This window comes from Pseudopipra pipra, chromosome 6 (genome assembly GCF_036250125.1).
Source record: "Pseudopipra pipra isolate bDixPip1 chromosome 6, bDixPip1.hap1, whole genome shotgun sequence".
Lineage (NCBI taxonomy): Eukaryota > Metazoa > Chordata > Aves > Passeriformes > Pipridae > Pseudopipra > Pseudopipra pipra.
In genome coordinates, this window is record NC_087554.1 from 29,910,726 (window position 1) to 29,935,017 (window position 24,292).

Sequence of the window (24,292 nt, forward strand, 5' to 3'; positions counted from 1 at the left end):
CATCACATGATTTGTTTGGTTTGCCTCAAATGAGTGTTTTCTGTCAGAAAACTTCTGTTTTTCTTACCTAGCTCTGGATCTAAAGAGAATGAGATATGACTACAACAATTCTCTTCTTATTTACCTTTTAGTGTGCCTCTGCGTGCACATAACTACAGGCTCTGCAGCACAAACGCACTGATGACAACAAACCCCAGGGTCTTTAATTGTAACAGTTTTAGATCTGCCACCAGAGTGCTAAAGGAATGTCACGAGTTGCCGCTGTCATCTGTAGGATGCTGTGAGTCACTAGGTGATAAGTTGCACTCTGATGGTGGCACCTGAACCAGCAGTATAATATGTCTGTGAAGCAGGAGCAGTAAATAACACACCCTGCGTGCTGCCACGGGCAGTACATAAAATGTACTGACAAGAAGTTTTCCTCACACTGCTGAAATTTTTTTCCCCTTCCCCCATTGTTCCCCAAATGGTCTTTTCTGCTCTTTATAAACCAGCAAGAGAGAGAGTGATGAAAACCAGTGCCTTGAAAACCAGTGCCTTGAAAGGCTGCAGCAGAGAAACCAGTGCCTGTTCCAACCCCATGTGTTGTCAGGTACTCCAGGTTGTCTCCAACAGCTGTAGTCCATGGAAGAGGCCAGGGAACCACTGAATGGGTGACCCAAGTAACTCCCTATATAACTGCTGTATTTCTCTCAGCCTCCTAAACCTAAAGGAAGGACTTTCAGCCTCTACACTGGGCCTTTCACATTTTGGGCGTAAAATCAGTGGTCTGGAGATTGTGCTTGGAAGTACCTGCCCTCTCAGTTTGGGGTTGTTCATACTGTGAAGAATGGCGTGTTCACATGTGCACTGGAATACAAGCACATAAAGACTTTAATTGTGTATAGAAGTTCCTCTAAATGTATTAAAAGGACTGATGTTTGAAGATCTGCCTCTAAACTTGCAATGGAGGCTTCCCAGTGACTTCTAAAAGGTCACGACAGCGACTTTTTGCCAAATACACGTTTGCCACCAATGGACTGCAGTGAGCTTCTAGTGCAGTTTGTACACATGGTGGGTTTGCTCTGGCTTCCCATGCTCCAACGCTGGGTGTGGCGGTCACAAGCAGTCCTGGACCCCATAACTGTGCTTTCTTATTATTTTACTGTGCAGATGACTGAGCACTGGCACAGGTTGCCCCAAGAGGTTGTAGAGACTTCATCCTCTGTCCTTCAATATCCTCAGATATATTTTTGAATGTATTCAAAAGCCAACTGGATGTGGTCCTGGGCAACTGACTGTAGGTGGCCCTGCTTGAGCCGGGGGGTTGAATTAGATAGCCTGCAGAGATCCCTGTGTGAACTGCCCATTTTTAGGTACTGGGAAAACAATGGCAAGATTGTGTAATACTCATGAAAAGAAAAACCCTCATCTATATCAGAGCAGATAGTACTGCCTTTTAAGCAGGAGAATGCCCACTACTAATCTGTAGGTCAGCCTAAATACCAGGTTTTGCTTTTTGAATGTGAAAAAGGTATGGTTCTGGCAGGAAAAAAAGTAGTAAAGGGTAACTCTTGCTGTCTCTCAGGCTGAGGAATCTCAGAATAGGGATATGTATGGGGAATGGAAGAGCAAACACACCGTGGCTGAGCTAGCCCACACCATAAATAAGGATGGGGCTGTGATTGCCCACTGAAGGCTTTCTACAGTGTCTGCCACCTCCTATATGTGTCTGTGCACAGAGCATTATCTGCAGCTCCTATATCCCTATAGCTGTCTATCCTATACAGATATTTTTCAGCTGAAGTGAGAGCAAGGAAATAAAATGCCTGGCCAGTCAAGTGCAGTTGGTGCGGAAGAGGACAATTAAGTACAGGCATCTTTATAGGTTAGCTATTTATGCCACTGCTTCTCCAGGAGCATCATGGATACTAAAATACAAAAAACCCAGCATGGATCGGTTCCCCAGGGTGAATTGAGTGTTTGGAGGTTGCTCCTAGCCATACACAGACTTGTGCTCCGTTTGGGCCAGCCCCTGGGATCACCGGATATAACCAGGTCCCATCACTGCAGCACTTTTAAAAGGAATTAGTAGACTTGAGTCATTATGTCAATTAACACCCATTTACCATGCTAGAATTGTAGGTACTGCTCAAATTAGTAGAGACACCAGTTTGTAAATATTAAAAGACTTGCTACGGGAGCCAGTGGCTTTTTTTACGGTAGCTTTTTGCATGTCTTGAGAGAAAAGAAAGGCTCTTCATGACACATACCAGGGGGGATTAATCCGTAGGCAGTTAATTTTGGGTTTTAGCATGTTTACTATGAAGTGCAGAGCACACTTACAGCTCCCCGCTATATCTTTTCCATCAAGCCAAACGGGGGGGATCTGGTGTGGCTTAAACATGAGTTATGGTGCTTTTTTCCTCATAAAATCTAGCTGGTGCAGTAGTACAGAGCTAAACTACCTATTGCTGTGTCATAACCTGTGTAAAGTCAGCTTGGGGTCCTTGGTTGTGCTCATTTCAGGTAGGCTTGTGCCATCAGTCTGATGATTTAAGGCCTGGTCTGTACTGGAAATTTGCATTTGTCAGACAAAGTGGATCTAATGACACTGCTCTGGCTTTTGGCTTGCACTTAAATCTTAACTTGTACTCTGGATACTACTCTTGTAGTGATGAGCAAGGGGTTCAATAGCATTTGAATGGAAACAATCAAAAAATATGCTTTGTTTTTTATTAAATATTTTGCTGTGCTTTTATTTCAGGTGAGGGAGGAGCGTGATTTAGGCATATAATACCTCTTATGTGAAAACTCAGTTATGTATGTTCTTTGGCAAAAAGGCTATAGTTTCAAGTTTTGCTCATATTTGTAAAAAACCCAGTGTGCTCAAATCAAAAAGCTTTTATGTGCTTTGGAGCTGAGGAATGTGAAGTCATATTATTAAGCTGAACCTTATTTCTGTCTCCCCCAGCTTTGGAGCAGGGCTATAAGGCAACATTAATAGCAATGCTGTATCCTCTCTGTTCTGGGACAGATGCTTGTCAAGTGCATCTTCATCTTGAGATATCTCTGTCTGGCCCCTGTGCAGCACCCACGCCTGAATGAGGCTCACCCTGTGCTGAGATCTAATCAGCAGCCTTTCCTGGCTAGTCCAGAGTCAGGGAAGAGAGGATGGATGGCCACAGATGTACTCCCGTGTCTCATTTATTTGGGAGATGGGAGGGAGAGGGGAAGGAGAGGGAAGTGCCAGAAAACCTAATCTTATTTCAGTTCAAATCCAAAGGCTTTTGTGATGGTTTAAGGTGAATTTTGCCCAAGTTGGAAATTAATTGGGACTTAGGGTGTTGCCTTTAGTTTTGTATTTAATGAGCAGTGATCTTGGGAATTTGGTGTGTGGCGATTATGTGTTATCAGCCATCTTTGTGTTATGTTGCATCTTGATTTGATTTCTTATAAATGCTTCCTTTTGAAAATATCCTTGCCTTTAGAGTCATGTGAGAAGGTGTGTATAAAAAGCTAAATTATAAGGCATCAGTATAGCCTTCCCAGCTTTCTGCCTCATATAGGTCCATAGCAGTCAAACTATCAGTCTTCTGAAACTCAGCTATTATAAAACGTCATAGAATTGTATCGTAGAACCATAGAATGGTTTGGGTTGGAAGGAACCTTAATTGTGACAAGCACATGCTACTTTTTGGACTGTCTTCAGAAGTATTTCAAGAACTGATCTTTCTATTTATGGGTTCTATTTATGCATTTATGGATCATGTGGCCATTGTAAACTCTTGTAGAAGAAGGAGTTCCCTCTGCTAAAATAACTACCATGTGTCTTCCCAGAGCCTTGATATTGAATGCTAGCTCATTCTGGTGCAGTGATGCTTGCAGCATTTTGTCTCTCCTTTGCATTGATTGATTGCTTTGAACTTCTACCAGATAGGTGATACTGTCTGGTCCCCTCACTACCAATACTGAGCAGAAAATTATGTCCGATAGCAAAGAGGTAGTGGAAGTTATGGTCCTCATGGTATAAAGCTGAAGATCATCCAGCACCAACTGACTTCCCACTGCTGCTGCACCTCCTGTTGTTTGCATCCCGCAGTGATGTTGCTGGAATGACACCTCGCTGTGCCAGATGTGGATGTGTTTTGTCACACTCGTGCCAGAAAAGTGACACTGTGGTGCCTCCTGGGTGACTAGGGCTCAGGACTGAGCTGCAAGCCTGCCTGTAGGCTTGGTCCTCAGAGCAGGACTCATGCTGAAGGAGGGCTCTTGACACAAGCAGCCCTGCTGAAATTAATGCCACTACTTAGAGGAGAGATGGGGGATGTGTCTGCTGCACAGATGTGTCTACTGGAGGATGTGTCTACTGGCCAGAGCCAGGCCAGACTACGTAGATCCCCTCCAGTGATCTCTTGGCTGTGTTTAGTAGTTATATTTGAGGGAGAACTTTCACCTTGGATAAATAACCTTGCTGACCTAGAGCTACAGAGTGAGTTTTAACTCTTCTGCCTTCTGTTACCTGAGTGTTAAACTGTTACCTCAATGTTTTATTAAGAGCAGTTTTAAAATTTGATACTTTTATTCTAAGTCATTTTTGCAGCAGTTCTCAAGGGGGGATGACCACAAGAATGCTTCACTGTATTTTTCAGGTTGGTTAGGTTGCTAATGAACACATATTAAGATTGTATTAAACAGCATGTGTGTGGATAAAGTCCCTGGGGAGTTTCACCTGTGACAAAGAATTGCAGGATTGGGTCATTACTATATCATTTTAGAAAAGTGATTGTGGCCTCCACTTAATGTTAAAATGTTTGTCAAAGCAAGTGAAAACCAGTGAAGAAAAATATTCCCAAATTCTGAGATCTTAGTCTACAACACATAGCCTGAGTTTAGAGGTCCAAACACATAAACAGAGGCTACCCTGGCAGAGATTGTCTTTGAAATAATATACTATTCATTTGACAAATAGTGAAATTACCCTCTACTTAGAATTAAATTAAAAATATAAGCAGGACTGACAAGGTCCTGGAGTGTGTTGAGAAATGCCTAGCAATAAAAACCATCATGGCATTAGAGAAGTTAGACAGATAGTGTTAATTACAGAAGTTGTTTGTCCCACAGAGAAGGAGATTGGTAGTAGCAGTGATTTATTTCAGAGGGCAATTTAGTCATTGAACTATTCCTAGACAAGGCTCTGAATTTAAGTGATACTTAGACTCCTAAGTCATTTTTGAAACCAAATTTAGGTGCTTGAGTCATGTAGATGTTTTTGAAATTCCTCCTGTCTTTCTGTCAGCCATTTCTACATGGATGAACTTGGAAGACACAGCAGCTACTGGCTGTGGTACAGTTAGGTAGGAGCTGGGAGCTGGAAGTGTCAAGAGGTTGGTGGATAACTGCCAGCAATCATAGTATGGATAAGGATGATCTGATGTGCCTGGGGTATTTTTGGAGCTGCTGTGCTTGTATAGTTGGTCTCTGTGTGCACCTTGCATCAGAGGCACCTGGAATGTGTCATCTTTGCTGTGAACGTGCACACATCTACCTTGCAGCCCAGAGATCTTGGGCTTGCTGCTTGTAGTCACTCTGCACATGTTCACTGCCTCTTTCTCAGGGATTTCCCAACATCCTGCAGCTAGAAATCTGGTAAAATACCATGTGGAGAGGGAGGGAGGACAAAATGGGAACATCAAATGCAACCAGGTTGTATGTGCTGGTTAGCTGAGTCCTCCCTGTGACTCTCTGCAGGCAGTGGGGCATTTTACAAAACTTCAAGGCTGGAGCTGGGGCTGGGCTCTCTAACAGTCCCTGCTGGGGCTGAGGTCCCTCTGATCCCTGGGAGCTCGATCAGGCACTGGGGCTAAGGAAGACAGGCAGATAGATAAGTAGGCATTGGAGTGAGAAGGTATGTAGGCAAACGTGGGAGAATCTTGCTCTTCTGAATTAGCCTACATAGCATGAAGAACTATATTGTTTTTTAATATCAAGGGTGTCAGACATGGATTTGTGATCCTGATACCGCATAATCAATTCTCTCCCCTCTGCTGTGCTTTGTCAGGAGCAGTTTTGTTCATTTGCTTGTTCACGCTTTCCTTCCTGTTTTGCTTGTCTTTATAGATTTTTATCTGAAAGTTGAAAACGGTTTTTGTTGATATCGGGAAGATTGCACCTGCTTTTGGAAATAGGCGAGTGACACAACATGATGATAAAATAGCCATTTGAGATGCATTTGTTAATGCTGATAACAGAGTAATGTTGCCTGGAATATTTACAGTGCAAGGGAGGGAGGGGGGAGTCTCCTCAAGTGTTTAGGGGTCAGTTCAACTCTTTGAACTGCTGCCATCTGAAGGTTAGGCATCTGCTCTAAACTGACTGACTAGGCACCCTCTTGAGACCATGGCGAGAGGTGGGAAGGGACATAATCCCTTCTGGAGATGTGTGTTTTAAATACATCTTTTGTGTCAGAACAGGATGGGACAGAAAGGATTGTCCCCTGGAAATTACTGTCTCTTTCCGCTGACTACAACGGGAGCCTAAGTGACTTTGACTTGCTGCCCAAGATTTAGATAGTTACAGTAGGGGAAATGAATCCCAGGCCTGCTCATTTGGCAGCACAAACCACAATGAAAGTTAGTGGGAGTTAAGGCTTTTGAACCTTCCAAGTGCTGTAGATAATGCTGCTATTAAGTTTGATGTTTCCTGTGAGATACTTGCCTGTGTCTGGGCTCACAAATGTGATTTGTTGGTTAAGCCTGAGACCAAATTCTTCCAGAGGTCTGTTAGGAAGGAAGGAGGATAGTGTGATCTGTGGCAATATGAAGGGTTCAGAATCCAATTTTAAGCAGTGCAAGCCCTGCAGCAATGTAGTCTGTAAGTAATAGAAGGTATTGTTGGGCAGTGATATGCCAAATCTATGTGATACATTGATCAGATCCATTGTTTTTGTATGGTATTTTAGGTTAGAGATTACTTTCATTGTAGAAGATATTTTAATATATATCAATTTCTTAGGGATGCAGAGGGAATGTTGGTGGGTACCTGCATTTTGCTCTGTCTGAGTTTATGAGCACAACTTTTTCTAACTGTACTGGTTTTGTAGGTTTCTGTGACTATTTAAAAACAGGATTATTGATGTAAAACGTGACCATCCAGATCACAGAAGAAAGGCTAGTGAAAAATGGCCTTTGCCAAGCACGAGTCCTCTCCCCTATTTCTGGGATGATATCTTTACCTCTGAAAATGGAGGCCCTGTGTCTCAGAAGCTTGTGGGAGCCCTAGGGCCCTTCTGGAGACTCTGCAGCTATTAGGAGGGGCTGGCTGTAGGGATGATTTGGCCACTAAGGTACTCCATAATTTATAACTGAATTATATCCTAAAATGGACTTCATTTGGAGATTGCTCATTGGCCTTAAAAGTTGCTTTTTGTGTTGCTAGTGATTGCTTGACTTGTTTTATTCCCTGTGTCGTGAGGCAGGGGAGCCCTTAAATTTGGGTTCTTGTACTGAGTTGAAGTGCTGTGTGCTGTGGAACACCATGGCATCACTAGGTGAGTGGCAGCTGAGCACTCAGTTCTCCTGTTGCACATGTTGTAGGTCAAGAATGGGCTATTTTATATATATATACACTTTTCCTCTGAATTACTTTTCTAGCAATTGATCTTCATCTGCAGGGCATGTAAATGCTGCAGTTTGTTAGAGTCCCTGCTAAATACCTTCTTCAAAGTGACAGAGAGACAACCCATGCATCTCTACCAGTACTCTTCAGTGGTGAGATACTGAAGTGTGTTTGGGTAAATTTTGCATCTTCCTTCTCTCTCATGCTTCCCTCCCTCCTCTCTGTTTTGTTTGTTTCAGGTTCTCGGCCTTTTTGGATCTACACAGTGGAAGCTGCATCTTGTGTATGGCGTGGTTAAGCTTGCAGCCTGTCACCTCGGCCTTCCTCCATTTTGGGCTGGTTACTTTTGTGCTGTTTTTGCATGGTTTGCAGGTGGATGCTGGCCTGACGGGAGACTCAACCAGTTCAGTACAAAACAGCTCGTGTTCAGGATCTTTTGACTGCAAGGAGGGTGTTATCCTGCCAATATGGTACCCAGAAAACCCATCCCTTGGGGACAAAATTGCCCGTGTTATCGTATACTTTGTAGCACTGATCTACATGTTCCTTGGAGTCTCCATCATTGCAGATCGTTTCATGGCATCTATAGAGGTTATTACATCTCAGGAGAAAGAAATAACTATTAAGAAACCAAATGGAGAGACCACAACGACCACCATTCGGATTTGGAATGAAACTGTTTCCAACTTAACCCTCATGGCTCTGGGCTCCTCTGCTCCTGAGATCCTCTTGTCTCTGATAGAAGTATGTGGGCATGGATTCATAGCTGGAGACCTGGGGCCCTCAACAGTTGTTGGCAGCGCAGCTTTCAATATGTTTATCATCATTGCCATCTGTGTCTATGTGATCCCTGACGGGGAAACCAGAAAGATAAAACACCTGAGGGTTTTCTTTGTCACAGCTGCATGGAGCATCTTTGCTTACATCTGGTTGTACATGATCCTTGCTGTGTTCTCTCCAGGTGTGGTTCAGGTTTGGGAAGGCCTGCTCACACTTTTCTTCTTTCCACTTTGTGTCGTTCTGGCCTGGATAGCAGATAGACGTCTGCTTTTCTATAAGTATATGCACAAAAAGTACCGTACTGACAAGCACAGGGGCATTATCATAGAATCAGAAGGTGATCACCCTAAGGGAATTGAAATGGATGGCAAGATGATGAACTCCCACTTTTTAGATGGGAACTTAGTGACTGTGGAGGGGAAGGAGGTGGATGAATCTCGCAAAGAGATGATCCGGATCCTTAAGGACCTGAAGCAAAAGCACCCAGAAAAGGACTTGGACCAGCTGGTGGAGATGGCTAACTACTATGCGTTGTCTCATCAGCAAAAGAGCAGAGCCTTTTATCGCATTCAAGCAACCAGAATGATGACAGGAGCTGGCAATATTTTGAAAAAGCATGCAGCTGAGCAAGCCAAGAAAAGCACCAGCTTACATGAGGTGCGGCCAGAGGAACCTGAGGAATTCATCTCCAAAATTTATTTTGACCCATGCTCCTACCAGTGTCTTGAGAACTGTGGTGCCGTTCTCCTGACAGTGGTGCGGAAAGGAGGGGACATATCCAAGACCATCTACGTGGACTATAAAACAGAGGATGGCTCTGCCAATGCTGGTGCTGACTATGAGTTCACAGAGGGGACTGTTGTCTTGAAATCAGGGGAGACCCAGAAGGAGTTCTCAGTGGGCATTATTGATGATGACATATTTGAGGAAGATGAGCATTTCTTTGTGCGGCTCAGTAATCTCCGTGTGGTGGAGAGTGAGGAACCTCCAGAGCTCAATAACTCCCCATACCCAAAGGCCATACTGGCGTCTCCTTGTGTGGCCACAGTGACTATCCTGGATGATGACCATGCTGGCATCTTCACATTTGAGTGTGACATTATACATGTCAGTGAGAGCATCGGTGTGATGGAAGTCAAAGTCCTAAGGACATCAGGTGCTCGCGGTACAGTCATAGTGCCATTTAGGACAGTAGAAGGGACAGCGAAAGGAGGTGGAGAAGACTTTGAAGACACTTACGGGGAGCTGGAGTTCAAGAATGATGAAACTGTGTAAGTACCCCATTCATTTCTGTTCCTGGGTCTACTTCTGGTGTTTAACCCCACATTTTGCATCCATTACAGGTGAATGCTGACGAGGGACAAGCTCCTTTCTTCACTTTTCCATCAGTTTCCCTACTTACCTCTTTCAGGCAAGAACCAACAGCAGGATTTAAGAGCTCAAAGCTCTCGTCCATTCCCTCTTGGGAATGACAAATTGAGGCTTAGAAATACTGGGGGACAGGGGATAGGAGGAAAATGTATCATTCTCTGAGGTCCTGTACTAAAGCTAAGGGCTAATGGAGAGTTAAGATAGAGAGAGAAGGAAAAGGATGAGGTTTTACTTGGCTAGGCGAATACGGGAAAGCCTCTTTTTGAACACCAAACATAGAGCTCACAGGAGTGTTTTGCAATCCCTAGATGAAAGGTTCACAACAGTTATTCCTAGGCAAGCAAGTGCTGCTCAGTAGACATGGGGCTTTATTTTCAAAGGAGCAGCGCATCATACCTGTGTCTCTAGGCTTGCCTGTGCAACAGTCAGATCCATGGGGCAGCTAATTTAGAGCATAGGCACAGCTGCAAGCTATTCTGCTGGACTTGAAGTCCTTCCAGCCTTTATGTCCCTATGGTCTACCCATATTCCCCACATCACCTTCTCTATGATTTTTCTATGTCTGTTCATTTACTACCTGTGTTTTTTCCCCTTATCAAATACTGTGGCAAATGGCAATAATGCTCCGAAGCACTGCAGATCACAGCCTGTCCATGTGGCTTCATGACCCAGTGTTTTCATACAGAATAAGGAAGGGAAGTAGCATCCTATTAATTCAGCTTTTTTTATTGCGTACATGTAGCCGATACTAAGCTAGGAAGTAATAAAGACCAGAGAGGCAATAGTGTCTATTTGCTCTAAGTACCTGCTGTTAACTTTAGGGAGGAATGAGAAAAATCCCTTACCTGAGTAGGGAGAGGGAGAGGGGTGTGAGCCCGGTGCTAAAACTCCCTAGTGTTAAGTGCCTAGGTTCCTTTTGTTAAAACCTAATCACTTGACCCATCACAGGAAGAATTGTGCAGACTTGCATCTGGCATCAGAGAAAGGAAGTCTTTGTACCAAGCCTCCCAATACGGTACCCAGAAGGATGTTAATGTATTAAGTACTATAGAGTAGGGATACCCTAATTCAGTAGCACCTGCTGCCTTAGCCCACTAAACCATTTAATCCAGCTAATATCCACTGCCCTGATGCTTGATTATAAGTACGTGTTCTTCCTGTTAAAGGAAGAGAAGCTTCTGATTGGCTGACTTCAGCCACTGTCAGAGATGGAAGGGGATCAGCTGTTCTCATCTGGCCTTTTTCAGGGAGATGGGCCATGCAGGTTAGTCTTATTAATTGAGCCGCAAGCTGATTTCTCTAAAGAAGGTGAAGAAGAATGTCAGATGTGTGATTACAGTCTCCTGTGAGTAGGCTACCTAAAGTATAATGGGTACTACCTTGATTCAACCAGGTCTTCAAGCAAAGAGATTTTTCTTGCTTGAAGAAGACCCATCAGTAAAAGGCCTGCAGATTTGGGATGCCAGAGAACAAGCCCATGAGCCATCTTCCTCCAAACTATATTCCCTTTCTCTCATCTTCTGGCCGATGGAACAATTCTTTTTGTCTTTGAAAAATTTGACAGGTCAGAACATACCCATATAGTTGCTTCACTTGGGTTAAAACAAATCACATTCAGCAGGATCAGGCGCATCCTTGTGGGACAGACTCTAGTGAAAAAGAAGACAGTCCAGAAAACAAGTATGTGTAGGTTCCTTAATGCTGTCGGTTTTGACCCAGAGATACCCTAGAGCATAGGTAAGGCATTAGTGATGTGCTTCAAGTGTGCCGACAGCTGATGCATTAATGTGACTTTCACTTCTGCATCAGAAGCCTGCTGGGATCAAAGCCTACTAGCCACAGTGGCCATGGAGACCATGTGGCTAGCAGAGATTAATTTCTTTTGAAGCTAGAATTAGCGTAGCTAGCTCAACATGGCGCTTAATCAAACTAATAAGCCTAACAAGGAGGGAGATCATGTCAGGCAGCACATACCTTTATTCACTCCCTATTCACTCTTTACTCACACCTCCAGGAATTGCAGGAATGGAATTTTGGTCTGGAAATGTGGAGGTAGTTTTCAGTAATCAGTTCTTGGCCTTTAAATTCAGAGAACACAGGTCAATTGCTGCATTTTGCTAGCTCTTCTCTGAGGTGCAGATGGTAGCAGCTGTAGAAACCTGGAAGCAGTAATAGGTGGGTTTAATATCTTCCTTTTCTGCTTTGTGCTTCCTACTTTCTAAATCTGAATGCAGAAAAATAACTTTTAGCAAATATTTAGGCTGCAAACAAATTTGAGGTGATTTAGATCTGAATTTGGAGTTCAGACCTATAATGCTACTATTCCAACCATTTGTTCAGCCCAGTTTGGGAAGATAGGTGCATAAGGTGTTTGGGACCATTTTGCTGACCCAGAGGGCAGTGTGTGAGTCACAATATCGCTTGGTACAAGGCTGTGTGAAGACACTGGGTCACCAAATAGCCAGAGCATTGTCTGGCTGAATATTTGAGGCCCTGCCTCTTCGATGCCTTGCCACTCAGGGAGATCCACTGCGAGGTACTGACATCCCCTGCACACTGAAGTGGGAACCAAGAGTCTACTAAGCCAGTGCAGAACAGAGAGGAAAGCAGGGAGACTAAAATGATCAGTAGACAATACTAAGGGTGTCAGAAAGCAGTGAAAAGTTACGTACTCCCCGCTTCAGCCCATTGATTAGAACCTTGTTTAGGAAAGGTGGAACTTGGGCTATAGTTTCCATTCTGGTGTAAAACTCAGTGTAAGAGTTTTACATGCCCATCTCACTGCCTTAATCTTCTCAGTCTCCTCACGAAGTCACTTTGATAAGATTTTGTGACTCATGGAGGAAGGAAATTAATTAACAGCATCTTGCAAACATGTAAGACAGTGCTAAACTTTACTGTGGCTGTGCATGTATGATAAGGATCTGCAGAACTGCAGCCTCAAAGAATCTGTGATCTGTGTAAACTGAAGGAGAGTAAAAGGTTCAGTTCATGCTCTCAGCTTGTTCTCCAACACATGAACTAAAAAATTCCATCTTGCACTGTACAGCAGTAGGCAATCTGTAAGTAGTTCAGTAGTAGGTCAGCCTCCTAAAGTGTGGCAATGGCTAGATTAATCTAAGAGGCACTGGCTTACACAGCATCCCTGAGATTAAACTAGAGGAGAGGCACTGCAATCTACCAGATCCCTAGGACTGAGGATAAGCACTTTCCCTGGAAACTAAATAGAGAAGAGGTCTTCACTTCGCTATAACAAAACAAACTACCGCAGGGTTGTCTTTAAGAGGCTTTCCCTAAAATATATGGGTCTAAAAAAAAGCTGAGTTCATGTGAGTGTTAAAGAACGAGAGGGAAATGGATCCTGCCAGCGGGTCTTGCTTATTGCCTCTGTGATTCTTTCTAGACTAACACAGTCAAAGTTTCCTTACTCACATTTGGGTGGGAGCACAAGAGAAAGCAGGCTGAGATGAGGAGGCTTGAAACAATGCAGTCACTACTGAAATATGGTCCCATGCAGTGTGTGTGTGTGTGTGTGTGTGTGTATGGGTGTGTTTGAGTGTTGGATAGCTATAAATCAAGCCATGTAGTCTTGAGTGCTGTCATCTGTTGAGAAGGGAATTGATCAAGTCTCAAATATTTGATTATGCTGCCTCTTTTTCAATACATCTGTTATTTCCGAACTCCTGCACCAGTGAGGGTCAGATACACCTAAGCAACTGAAGTGGGATCCTAGCTCTCTTGTTGACTAAAAGGATCAATCAATTCCAAAACTTTTTTTTCAGTATGACTGCATATTTTTCTCTTTAGTGATTTTTCATGTAAATAAATGTTAGGTTCTTCAAGGTATGAAAATGTAGAAGAATGATTGACCCTGCTGCTTTATCATGTCCAGGCAATAAAGAAATTATTAAGAGCCAGAAGCAAAAAATGAATTGGGTTTTAAGGGATTTTCTTTTTGCGTAATAAAGAGAACTCTATGAAGTCATTAAATTTAATTTAAATTTTTTCAGTTTAAATTGTTTTCTCTGTTTAAAATTTCAAATTCATATGGAAATTTGTCTATGTCTTGTTTTAGAAAATTTGGGAAGATACACAAGTTGCTCATTTTCCTAATTGCTGTTAGTTTCTCCCAGCAGATCTGGTGAAGGTGATAGTGGAGAAAAGTGAATGGTGGTTTTCTGGTTGAAGGATGTCACACTGAGGTTTGGCATCATTAATTGTCCTTCCTTTTTGCCGTGCAGCACTTGAGGAAACTGTCAACTTAATTTTTTGATTTGATCACCTACACAGTCATGGTTGTGGCATTTTGAGGGAAATGCTATTATTGATACTTAGATCTTTTGCATGGTATTTCATCAGTAGATCTCATTGCACTTTGGGAAGGAAATTGAAACAGTATTCCCATTCTGCAGATGAGGGGAAAAAAATAGAGAGAAAGTGACTTCCTTTTAGATTACCCAGCAGATCAAAGGCAAAGACAGGAATAAAAACTAATCTCATTGAACTGCCGGCCTGCGCTGTATCCAGAGAAGGTCCGTGTACATCAAGCTTATAATTTTCTGTTACTCAGGAACACAGTGAATTTATGCAGATTTATTGACCTCTCCTCAGCCACCGAGAATCGGGTTGGTACAGGTATAGACAGTAGCTGCAATATCTCTCTGTTCCCCCAAACTGACAAGAGGAACCACAGTTTTGGATTCTTGTTTTCCTAAGTAAAATTTTGTCTACGTGACATGGAGGTGTGCTGCGTCGGCAGACTTTGCTTTACTTATATCAGCTGTGATGACTCCAATTAATGACTGAGGTAATAACAAAATTATTTCGGTACTCTAGTCTTAAATCTTGTTCAACAGGTCTCAGACACCACGCACTGATCCTGAGGCTCTGGGCTCTGAGGAGAACAGCTCTCAAATAAGACTCAAATAAATAGGACTCCAGGCAATGAGAATTTGTTGTGCAAGGCTGATGCTTTCCTTCTCTCAGGACATGCTTCCTTCCCATTAGAGCCTCTTGAGATTGAATCCTCCAAACTTTTCTCCAGTTTGTCTCTATTAGTGGGTAAGCTACCTTCTGGCTTTCTCATCCTGCTTCTTCACTTAAATTAGAAGTTCTTGACCCCTATTTTAATTCGCATTAAGGGAAAACAGTAGCAGTTGTCCTCCAGTTAAACAACTTTTCTCCTGCTATTTTGCCAGTGGTGAAAGGCTGTTGTATTTGCTTCTTACTTTGAAATTCTCAACAGTGCCTAATTTAACTGATTCCTTTGCATACATGCACAAATGCTTTAGTTTCTGCTACAGTCCATCCCACTATGAGGTCTAGGTGATGTGACCTGCAGGGGATTAGTGTAAGGCGTCAGGGGACTGATTCTGGAGTGTCAGTAAAATCAGCCTGCAGAAATGTGAGACCTTGACACCACACTGGGAAGAAGAGAAGGCCTGAGCTGACCTTTACCCTCTCAGATAGTCCTGTTGGCAGGTGTCAGGGGGATATACTTGCTGTCTGTCCATGAAGAAGGACAAACAACATCCTGTTTCAGGGACTGTGACTTCTTGCCCACCAAAGGAGGCATTTATATTAGTTAATGTGACAGCATTAAACAGGAGAGGTCTGGGACCCCAGCTCAAAAAAGAGGCATGTGGCAGAGATAGCTCTTCAGAACTGGTGCATGCTTTGATCTAGCAGAGAAGCCCCTGGGGAACTCATGGATTCTTGAAGTAGGAGGGCCTTGGAAGGGACATTTTGGGAGGTATTGGAGAGGGCAGTGATAGTTTAGTGCAAACACAGGGAAATTCACCCTGACAAATGACACAACCAAGGTTTGGATTTAAAAACAAACAACAGATCAGAACTGATCTAACATAAAACAAGTCTACCGAGGCTTTGCCTCCTTTACTCATACTGACTCATGCCTGACTGAGTGGAGCACCTTTGGAAAATTAATAGCTTAGAGGTCATGCCCTTTTCACACAGGTTTGCAGAGGCACAGGTTGTATTTATTTCCCATCTGTAAGATGGAGGAGAAGGCAGAGTTTGAATGATGCAGCTTCAGGGGATAAGAAAAGATGCTCGTGGCAAGCTTGATGGACTATATATCACTCCATGTGCTGGGATTTTTTTTTTAAGCCAACAGTGGGAACATTTCTTACAGCATTATTATAATGCATCTGTGACTTCTAGCAAATCAGAGTGCCAGTAAAGTTTGAGTTAATTATGGGCTTATCCTTTTGTAAATGAGATGAGGAAAACAACAGTCTAAAGTCTCCCAAGCTGAGGTCCTTCTTTATGTGGCTGAAGAGAAGCAGCTCGTCCTGGTGTGAGGTGGCAGCTGTTTCTAGTAAGAGATGATTTACCTGTTGCTAGCAGTGTGGCTTGTTTCTTATTTACCTCATGTCAGGAAAAAAGGTGATAAAAGAATTTGTTATGCTAGCTGATTGAAGCACGAGAGACCAAGTTCATCTTCCTTTCAGCTTCAGCAAAACCAGCAGATTTAAACCTGGGAGGAATGTGGACTGGTTCATATTTACAGCTGTCTTAGCAGATGGGCTGTTGACAGATGAGGCCCCTCAAATCTCTGCCTGGGTGCTGGGTGCCAGCATGTACTGCTGCAAGCATTTTAGCCGAAGTCAGCCCTGATGTTGAGCAGGCGCTGGCTGCATGGTGGGTTGGACCCTTTGGGTGGATTGTGCTGAAAGGGCAGCGAGATGGAAGTCTGAATATTAAATAGGACCAGTTCTTCCAGCCCGGGTTTGCAGAAACCGTCCTTAGAAGGGCAATGGAGACGTCTGCTGAAATGCCGCGAAGCCTGAGCAGCTTCATGTGGAGCATAGTGTAGCCCCAGAGCTGGACTGCAGTGTGCCGGGAAACTCTCCTCTGGACAGCACACCCCTGATAGCCGGTGCTGTGTCCTGCCTCTCTCCCTCTGGGTGTTAAAAACAGGCCAGGACTTGATGCTCTACTCCTTGTGAGCAAAGGCCACTGCTCTGATCTTGTCCTGTGAGATGGTTGAAAATCTCCTTCAGTGTTTTCAGGTGCTGAGGAGGAAAGAGACTTTTTCTCTCTTCCTTGTTCATCTCTCCAAACAGTTTCCAGGAGTGGTTGCTCCTGCCTGTGTTACAGCTGTTGAGCCAAGTGTGTCATTGCTGATTTATCTGCTGCTACTAAACTCTATGTAAAAGTATGTTGTTATAGTGAAATGGGGTAGGAATCATTTTTTGTGCTTCTATTTTTCTTTCTATGAGATAAGCGAGCCAAATGTGTCCTACCCTCATAAAAATACCCACCTGAATGGTGTGCTGCTCTACCTTTATCCTTTAGAGAAAAAAGTGTAATAAAGCTACCAATATTTAATGTAGAAATTTTGCTCCACTTATCTCTGCTTTACCTGTCTTTCCTCCTGGTTGAGAGTTTTGGCCTAATACTTCTATCTCCACTTCTCTCAGTAAAGACAACTGGACCACAATGCTGTTTAAGAAGGATGTGCCAGGACCAAGTGTATTGGCTTTGCAAGACTAAATAAGCATCAAATGCTCTGTTTTCTAAGACATCGGAAATGCTTACTGTTGGGGTGAGTTGTGGTGGACTTTTTGATAGCTCACAGTAGTTTTCTCATTCTGTAGTGGAGCTGGGGAGAGAAAACATATGAATTGGCAGTTTTTCCCAGATGTGTCCTGTTAGCTGACACTGCCGGAGGTGGGCAGAGCTTTGAATAATGCAGAAGCACAGTGAGCAGACTATGTATGAGCAATAACTGCTTGCCTAGCAGCTGGGCTCCTAGAGTTTCATCAGCTGTATCCTACAGAGCAGTACCTGAAAGCCACAGCAGAGTGGAGGAGCCTGGCTACTGCTGGTGTGAGAGGCTGTAGCACTGGGAAGGTGTGAGGAGCTGTGTGCACTTTATCTCAGTGGCAACTGTGGTGCCTGTCCTATTGGAAGGTCTTAATTTTCTATAATTAGCAAATTCTTGTCGTAATTATCTTTCATGCTCTTTTTGTGTCCTGACAAGTGGAGCAATGCTAGATGTGGTCTGTGGGAGTCAGAGCTGATGGCAGCTTCAATAGGTCATTAGACTTTGTGGTGGGCAGCTGGTGCTGACTTTCCCTTGAGGTAACTTTAAAAAGGAGAAAACAAAAAGGCTCAGAGGCCTGATTAACCCATCCTTTGTATGGTACCGAGCAGCAAAAAAAGGCATAACAGATGTGACATCTTCCCTGGCTTGAAACTAAGTTGTAGACAGCAGTGGGGGAGCAGGAGAGAAGTGCAGGGTAGTTTCCTTGTAGCATAGTGTCCAGAGGAGAGGGTAAAGAGCAAAGGATCTGCTGCCTTTGGTGCTGAGAGAGCATCAGTAAGTGGCAGGTGGGGTTTTTTTCTTCCCCAAGCTCAGTGGGGAGCATTAGGTCCCCCGTGTGTTCCTGTGCAGTGCTTCTGGCCATCCAGGAGTTGGAGGAGGTGAGGTGCCACAGTGCAGCACAGTTTAAGGGTACCGGTCCCCAGCTCACAGGCAGGCGGTTCAGGGATAGCAGCTGGTTTTGCAAGTCTAGTGCTGCAGCTCCCCTGGGGAGATCACATTCATGAGGGAAAAACTGATTGAGTCCAGACTAAAATGGAGAGCAAAATCCAAGGGTTGAAATATGCCACTCTCTTTGTATGACCAGGTGATGAAAGCATGGCCAGCCTCGGGGGAGCAAGCTGCTTTGTCCTGGGGTCACTCCGTCTGTCTCTGAGAGACCAGGGTAGCCATTCACAGCTCTGGGGCATTTGAAGACAGGACAAATGAATGGGCAGGCTAAGGGGGGACCCTTGCCAGCATGTGCTATATTCACTGGAGCCCCTGTTTGGCCTGGCCTGGGACTATTAATGTCATGCCTCTGGAGAACACTCCTCAGGGTCTTTCCTAAGGAGGTTGAGGCTCCCTCGTATATCTCATATGGCGTGTCATACCTTGTGCACGGCCATATTTCCTGGCCCTGCACTGGGAATAGAGCCCAGCAGCTACCTGGGCAGGGAATGGTGATTGCCCTTGGTGAGGGATTTTTTCCTTGTGTTGCAGGGCTGTCCTGGTGGCAGGCAAGGGAGTTTCTCAGGGCTATGAGACTGTGGAGGAGAGGCCCAAGGAAAAAGTACACAGCAACAACAAATTTCTGCTAAGGGTACCTTCCTTCCAATTTGTGGGGGGGAGATGATTTTTTTTAAGTGAATTGCTGCATAAGGTAATGGCCTGCTCCCTGGAGGGTACATCTAATGGAATTAAAAGGTGTCTCTATCTTGTTTTGGGCGGTGAGAGCTTCCTCGAACTGCTGCCCAGAATACTTGTGAGACACCCTATAATTCAATTAGAAGTACCCTCCAGGGAGCATATAATTATATCATATCTATGAAACATAATGACAGCCCCCTCATATCACATGGTGAGCAACTGTCTGCTGCTGCCCAGAACCTTTCACCGGTGAGGAACTAATCTGCTTAGTGCAGATTGAACTCGGCGGTGTACAGCACTTACCCAAATGCTTCTGCAGGGAATCCCTGCCAGCAGAATAAACCTGTTAACAACATGTGAGCATCACCGCACCTGCATCCTCTTCCCAACCTTTGGACCACTCCAGCCAGGGCTGCTCACCTCCACCTTTGCCATTTTCTCTAAAGCTTCTTGGGAATTTTGAAGAATGGGAAGTTTTCTTTAACCCTTTAAACTTATCTTTTTGCCCCTTATTGTGTAGTACTAGCCAGTGATCCAGAATGTGCTGAAGGGATTGAGTTCCATAATAGGCAGTGTCCTACCTTTCTGCTGATAAGCCTGTAAGATTTTGATACCAGTTGGGATGTTCTGGGGAGAGAAATAATTATAGTGCCAGTTGAAATGTAGACCCTCTGGTGTGAACCACAACACTGCAGCATCTGAAATGGTTTAAGACTAGGGGTGAGGAACACTGTACCTGACCACCATGGGATACTGTAATTCCAATTAACTCTCACAAGAGGTATTAGCTCAAATCACTCTTAAGAAAACTGGAGAGGGAGGGTAGGGTGGTGAATTGGCATGACTTTTGAGTATCTAAAGAAATCACGTGGAGGAATTTCCTTACCCACAGTAGTAGTCAGCTGGGAAACAGCGTTGTCTGCCTCATGATTGAAGAATACCCCTAGTCCATTGAGAACTGAGGATGCCTGCCAAGACTGGGCTGCCATCAACCCTGCTGTAGTTCAGCAGCTTCTGATGGCTCTCACGGAAAGTTTGTCCATCTACCCAAATAAACCCATCTATCTCTCACAAGATTGTAGTTGCTGTGGGTGCTGTTGAGTTGCTGTCTGTCAGCCTCAAAATGCCTTTTTACCCTCAGATCCCAGAGCTCTGATTGAGCTGGACACCTCTGGAATATGAGATGGGGACAGGCAAGGGACTTTTGAGAGATGATGGAGGCAGTGGATGAGTGAGGTTTGCTGCTGTTAAGAAGCAGGAGAACATTGTGCTGACCTTGAAGACAATGGATCTGAATCCCAATACTGGCATTTTGGGGATGAATCACCAAGGGTGGAGCCAAGTTGTGTTTACATGGCGTTCTTCTGTCCTTGGGGACAGTTACATGGGGAATCACTAGCCATCAGAGTCCTGCTGGGGGTGTGTCTGGGGCTCGAAGGAGCTCTGCTATGAATTGCTAAGTAATCTGGAGAATGGCAGATAGATGGCAATGTGGTTGGAATGAGAAAAAGAAATTAATGAGAGTTACTTGCTGTAAGCCGTGGGGCTTTGGTCTTCTCCCCTAACGTGGGGCTGGGGCTCAGTTTCCTGCTTCAAGGACAGTACTTTAACCGGGACTTCTTAGTCAGTGGGGATGTCTTGGAGATGAATTGAAATTCATCTCCTAGTTTCTCCTCCACTAACTGGTGGGAAAGGAATCTTTCAGTCTTGCTGAGGTAATACAAGGGAAGGAGGAGCTGATTTCTACTTCCTGCTCTTTCCCTGCTGCTCTCTCTACTCTGCCCCCACTCTCACCCCCCAAAAAAAGTAAAAATAGCATCTTGGAGCCTACCTGCTTCCATTACCTACTGCCAGTGAATGCTTCAGGTCCCACTGGGAAGGCATCTGTTTTTTTTTCAGACAGCACTGCGTTTAACTGAATATGGCTGGAGTGAAGAGAGAAGCAGCATTCTTCCCCATGTTTATCTTCTTACTTCTTGGCATCTAGGTGTCTGTAATGAGGATCCCCAGCTTCAAACATTACAGCAAAGCAAGAGTTTTGGCATGAAGGAAAACACTGAACCATTGTGTTCATATCTTTGTGGCTCTTGAGCACCATATCCTTGTCCAGGACAGGAGACTTAGGCAAACACTTGGGGCAGTCTCTCCCTGGCTGCATTAGAGTTGTGTTTTCACCACAGCTCTGGAGTAACTCTCTCTGCTCACCTGCATTTGCACAAGGAAATTGTTGTGGTGTAACACCTTGGCTTTCTGTTCCTAGGGAAACCCCTTTTACCAGTTGACTCATGCTTCACTTTGTTTTAGGAGCAGTTGCATGCTTTTTCTGTAATAAGGTGGTGGGACAGTAGCATGCCCAAGGTTATCTGACCTCCTGTAGGCAGAGCATGGAGAGTCCCTGAGGAATATTGAGGTAATATTATTTAGTTACCTTGGGCTGTTTCTCATCACAATTAAAGATAATTTGTGTTTATATTTCTCCTTTTGTATGGAGGGAATCCCAAATTACTCAAAAATTGGGCAGCAGGATCATTTTATCTACTGAGCAAAAGCAAGTACCTGTAATCATGCTGTGTTTGGCACCCCGTGGTAGTGTGAGATACCACAGGACAGGGGTTGATCAGGATGAGGGGATGCCCATGCTGGGTAGGTTGGGGGCTGGCACGGTTGGCAGCAGTGTGCTTGTTCCATGAGGAGGGTTGTGCTGTTCTGGGGGAGCATGCAGTGAGCGAGGTGTGAGCTCCTGGGTGCTGAGCATCCTTCAGTACTGGAAGGTGATCGAAGAGAGTTTGTGTGGTGCTTGGTTGAAAACACAGGCTCTGGAGAGCAGAGTGGTTGACATGACTGGGATACAGGGACTAAAAAATGGACAGTTTCTTCAGCAGGAACACAGCTACTGCAGAAATCACAGTCCTCCTTCCTGCACAGCCGCTGAGTAGCACCAGGCAATGGAGGTGCCTCCCTAGGGTGGCCTGTCCAGAGTCACCTCTGAGATGCTTCTGTTGCCATGCCCAGATGGGGCGTGTTGATCCTCTTCAGGAACAGCGATATGTTGGTGGGCTTTATGCCATGCTGTGACACTGCTGACCCTGGCTCCCACAGCCCTTTCCAAGGAGCCTGCTTGGATCTGAATGTCAGCTATTGCTATGAGGCTCCTGCAGGGATGTGGTGTCTCACCAGCACCTGCCATTTAAAGCATCAACCTTTTGCTAACCCCTTAGCAGCTGTGGAAGTGTTGATCTGTTTGTACCTGTTTGCAGCAACTGGGCACACCATCCCCTCCTCTGCCACATGCACACCACAGTTGTGGGCAGGAGGTGATGCCACTGTTTCCTTCACTCGTGCTGTCTGTACTGTCTCTAATAAGTACCTGCTCCTAGACTCTGGTGAACACCTCTGTGAACTGTAGAGACTGAAGTTGCATCCATAGAGGTGGCACGGTCTTGCTCACAGCCTGCTTGTTAGCTCACGTTAGGCTGCATGATGTGCTCGTCTCAGTTTGTTCAGTAAGCCCTTATTCACCCAAACCTTTCTCCAGAGACCATTTGGGTCCCTTAGCAACTTTAAATTGCTTTTAGCCTTGACCAAACTGAGAACCTGCATGGAAACACTTTTTTACAGTGAAGGAAAACCAACTTGGGTGGATATATGCTTAGATTGTGCTCTTTCTAAGTGCAGGAAGGTGACTGGGAACATGAGTTTACCATAGCAGATTATGCTTGACTAACCTGATGGCCTTCTGTGATGAGATGACTGAGTTGGTGGCCATGGAGAGAGCAGTGGGTGACATTTACTTTGGCTTTTGTTTTTTGACATATTCTCCCATAGCATCATTATAGTCAGACTGGGAAGGTACTGCCTTGATAGGTGACTGACTACAAGATGGATTAAAAAGCTGTCTGGTCTGTCAGATGGAAAACATAGTGGTCAGTGCTGTGAGTTTTAATGGGTAGCCAGTTCCTAGTCACAACCTTGAGAAGTCAGCATAAGGCCTGCACAGTTCAGCATCTTAACCTACATCAGGGATGATGTGGTGACATGCAGCCCTGTCCTGGTGAGCCCATGTGCACCATGGTCCAAGGAAAGGGTCAGTATGCTGGAGTGTGGGTTGCTGGCCAGAGGGGCCTTGGTGTAAAGCAGAAATGGGCCAAAGGGCCTTAGGAAGTTGGGCACGAGAAATGCAGGTCCTGTGCCTGAGGTGGGGGTCAGCCACTGCCCTGGTGCAGGCTGGGGGCTGGCTGGCTGGGAAAGGCTCTGCAGGGAAGGAGCTGTGCTGCAGGGAAAAGCTGCTTGGTTCTTGCAGTTTAAACCAAATCAGGGTTGAAGCAGTGCATCGATTTATCAGCAACATATAATTAACCAGCAATCAGTGTACTATATAAGGAGGATCAGTATCAGCAACACAGTGAAGAAACCACAGTGCTGGACACCTACGCAATGCTCATGTACAACTACAAATTTCCAGGAGTCCTTCTGTAACATCCCCAGAAGTTATTCCCACATACACAGTTATGTGGCTCCATGGTGTTCCTGTCTCAATGATTGTTGCTGCCTAGGATAAGCCCCATGAGACCCCACAGACCTGGTAGTTCCTGTAGACATCAGTCAGCAGCATCGCATGTCCTAAATATTAGCCTGAGTCATCACTGTGTTGATTTGGGATTTTGCGTGCAGTAGCAGAGGTTTATTCCCTGTAAAAGATGGAAGCAGCTCTGGTCCTCACTGGAATGCCAAGGAAGGGTCTCACTGAGCTGCCCACCTTCTCCCCTGCTCTGGAGAATGCCCAGGCAAAGCTGGTGAGCTAGAATTTCCCACCCAATGCCCATTTTCTGACTTTTCCCCATCTGAAATAGGTGAGTGCCCTTAGATGCTGACCAGCTGAGATTCTGGTCACTAGACACAAGTAGAGCTCCTGGGGAGAGCACAGCCCTGCAGGAGCAGCTTATATCCCAGTGTGGCAAGTGTCCTCCTTGCTGAACCCCTGGGCAGTGTTAGGGGATGTCCATTTGCATGATAGTTACATGTGATATGGACTCACCATGTGTTGTTCATTTTCTGTCTGCCCAGGCATACACAGATGTTGTTAGCTGCTGGAAATGGCTGAGGACATGCAGCAACATACTCTCCTCATGATCTATTGCTTTGACCTTCAGGTGGTATTTCTAAATTTTAAGTGTCCAGCACACACTGAAACTGCGGGGACAGAAGTGCCCCCAGGCTACACCATGTGTGAAACTGGCTGGGGACCAGCAGTGGTGTCCACAGAGCAGGTTTCTCTTCCAGATACCAGTATTATAGCAGGAGAAATAGGAAACAGGAATATAAATCAGGAGAAACTTTCTAGAAATA

The 24,292-nt window shown here is 44.8% G+C and overlaps 1 protein-coding gene across 11 annotated transcripts in view; it reads left to right on the forward strand.

Moving 5' to 3' along the window:
- Nucleotides 1-24,292, forward strand: part of SLC8A3 (solute carrier family 8 member A3) — a 113,108-nt gene that overhangs the window by 12,673 nt on the left and 76,143 nt on the right. For 7 of the 11 annotated variants that reach the window (XM_064658284.1, XM_064658282.1, XM_064658285.1 and 4 more), the window contains one exon: nucleotides 7,836-9,647. The exons of 2 other annotated variants lie outside the window; for them this stretch is intronic. In XM_064658284.1, coding sequence (XP_064514354.1) covers nucleotides 7,882-9,647 — 1,766 coding nt within the window. In that variant the 5' untranslated portion in view covers nucleotides 7,836-7,881. Of the gene's footprint in view, nucleotides 1-7,835; nucleotides 9,648-24,292 lie in introns of those variants that run through there. 2 more of the 11 variants (XM_064658288.1, XM_064658291.1) reach the window with 2 other exon arrangements.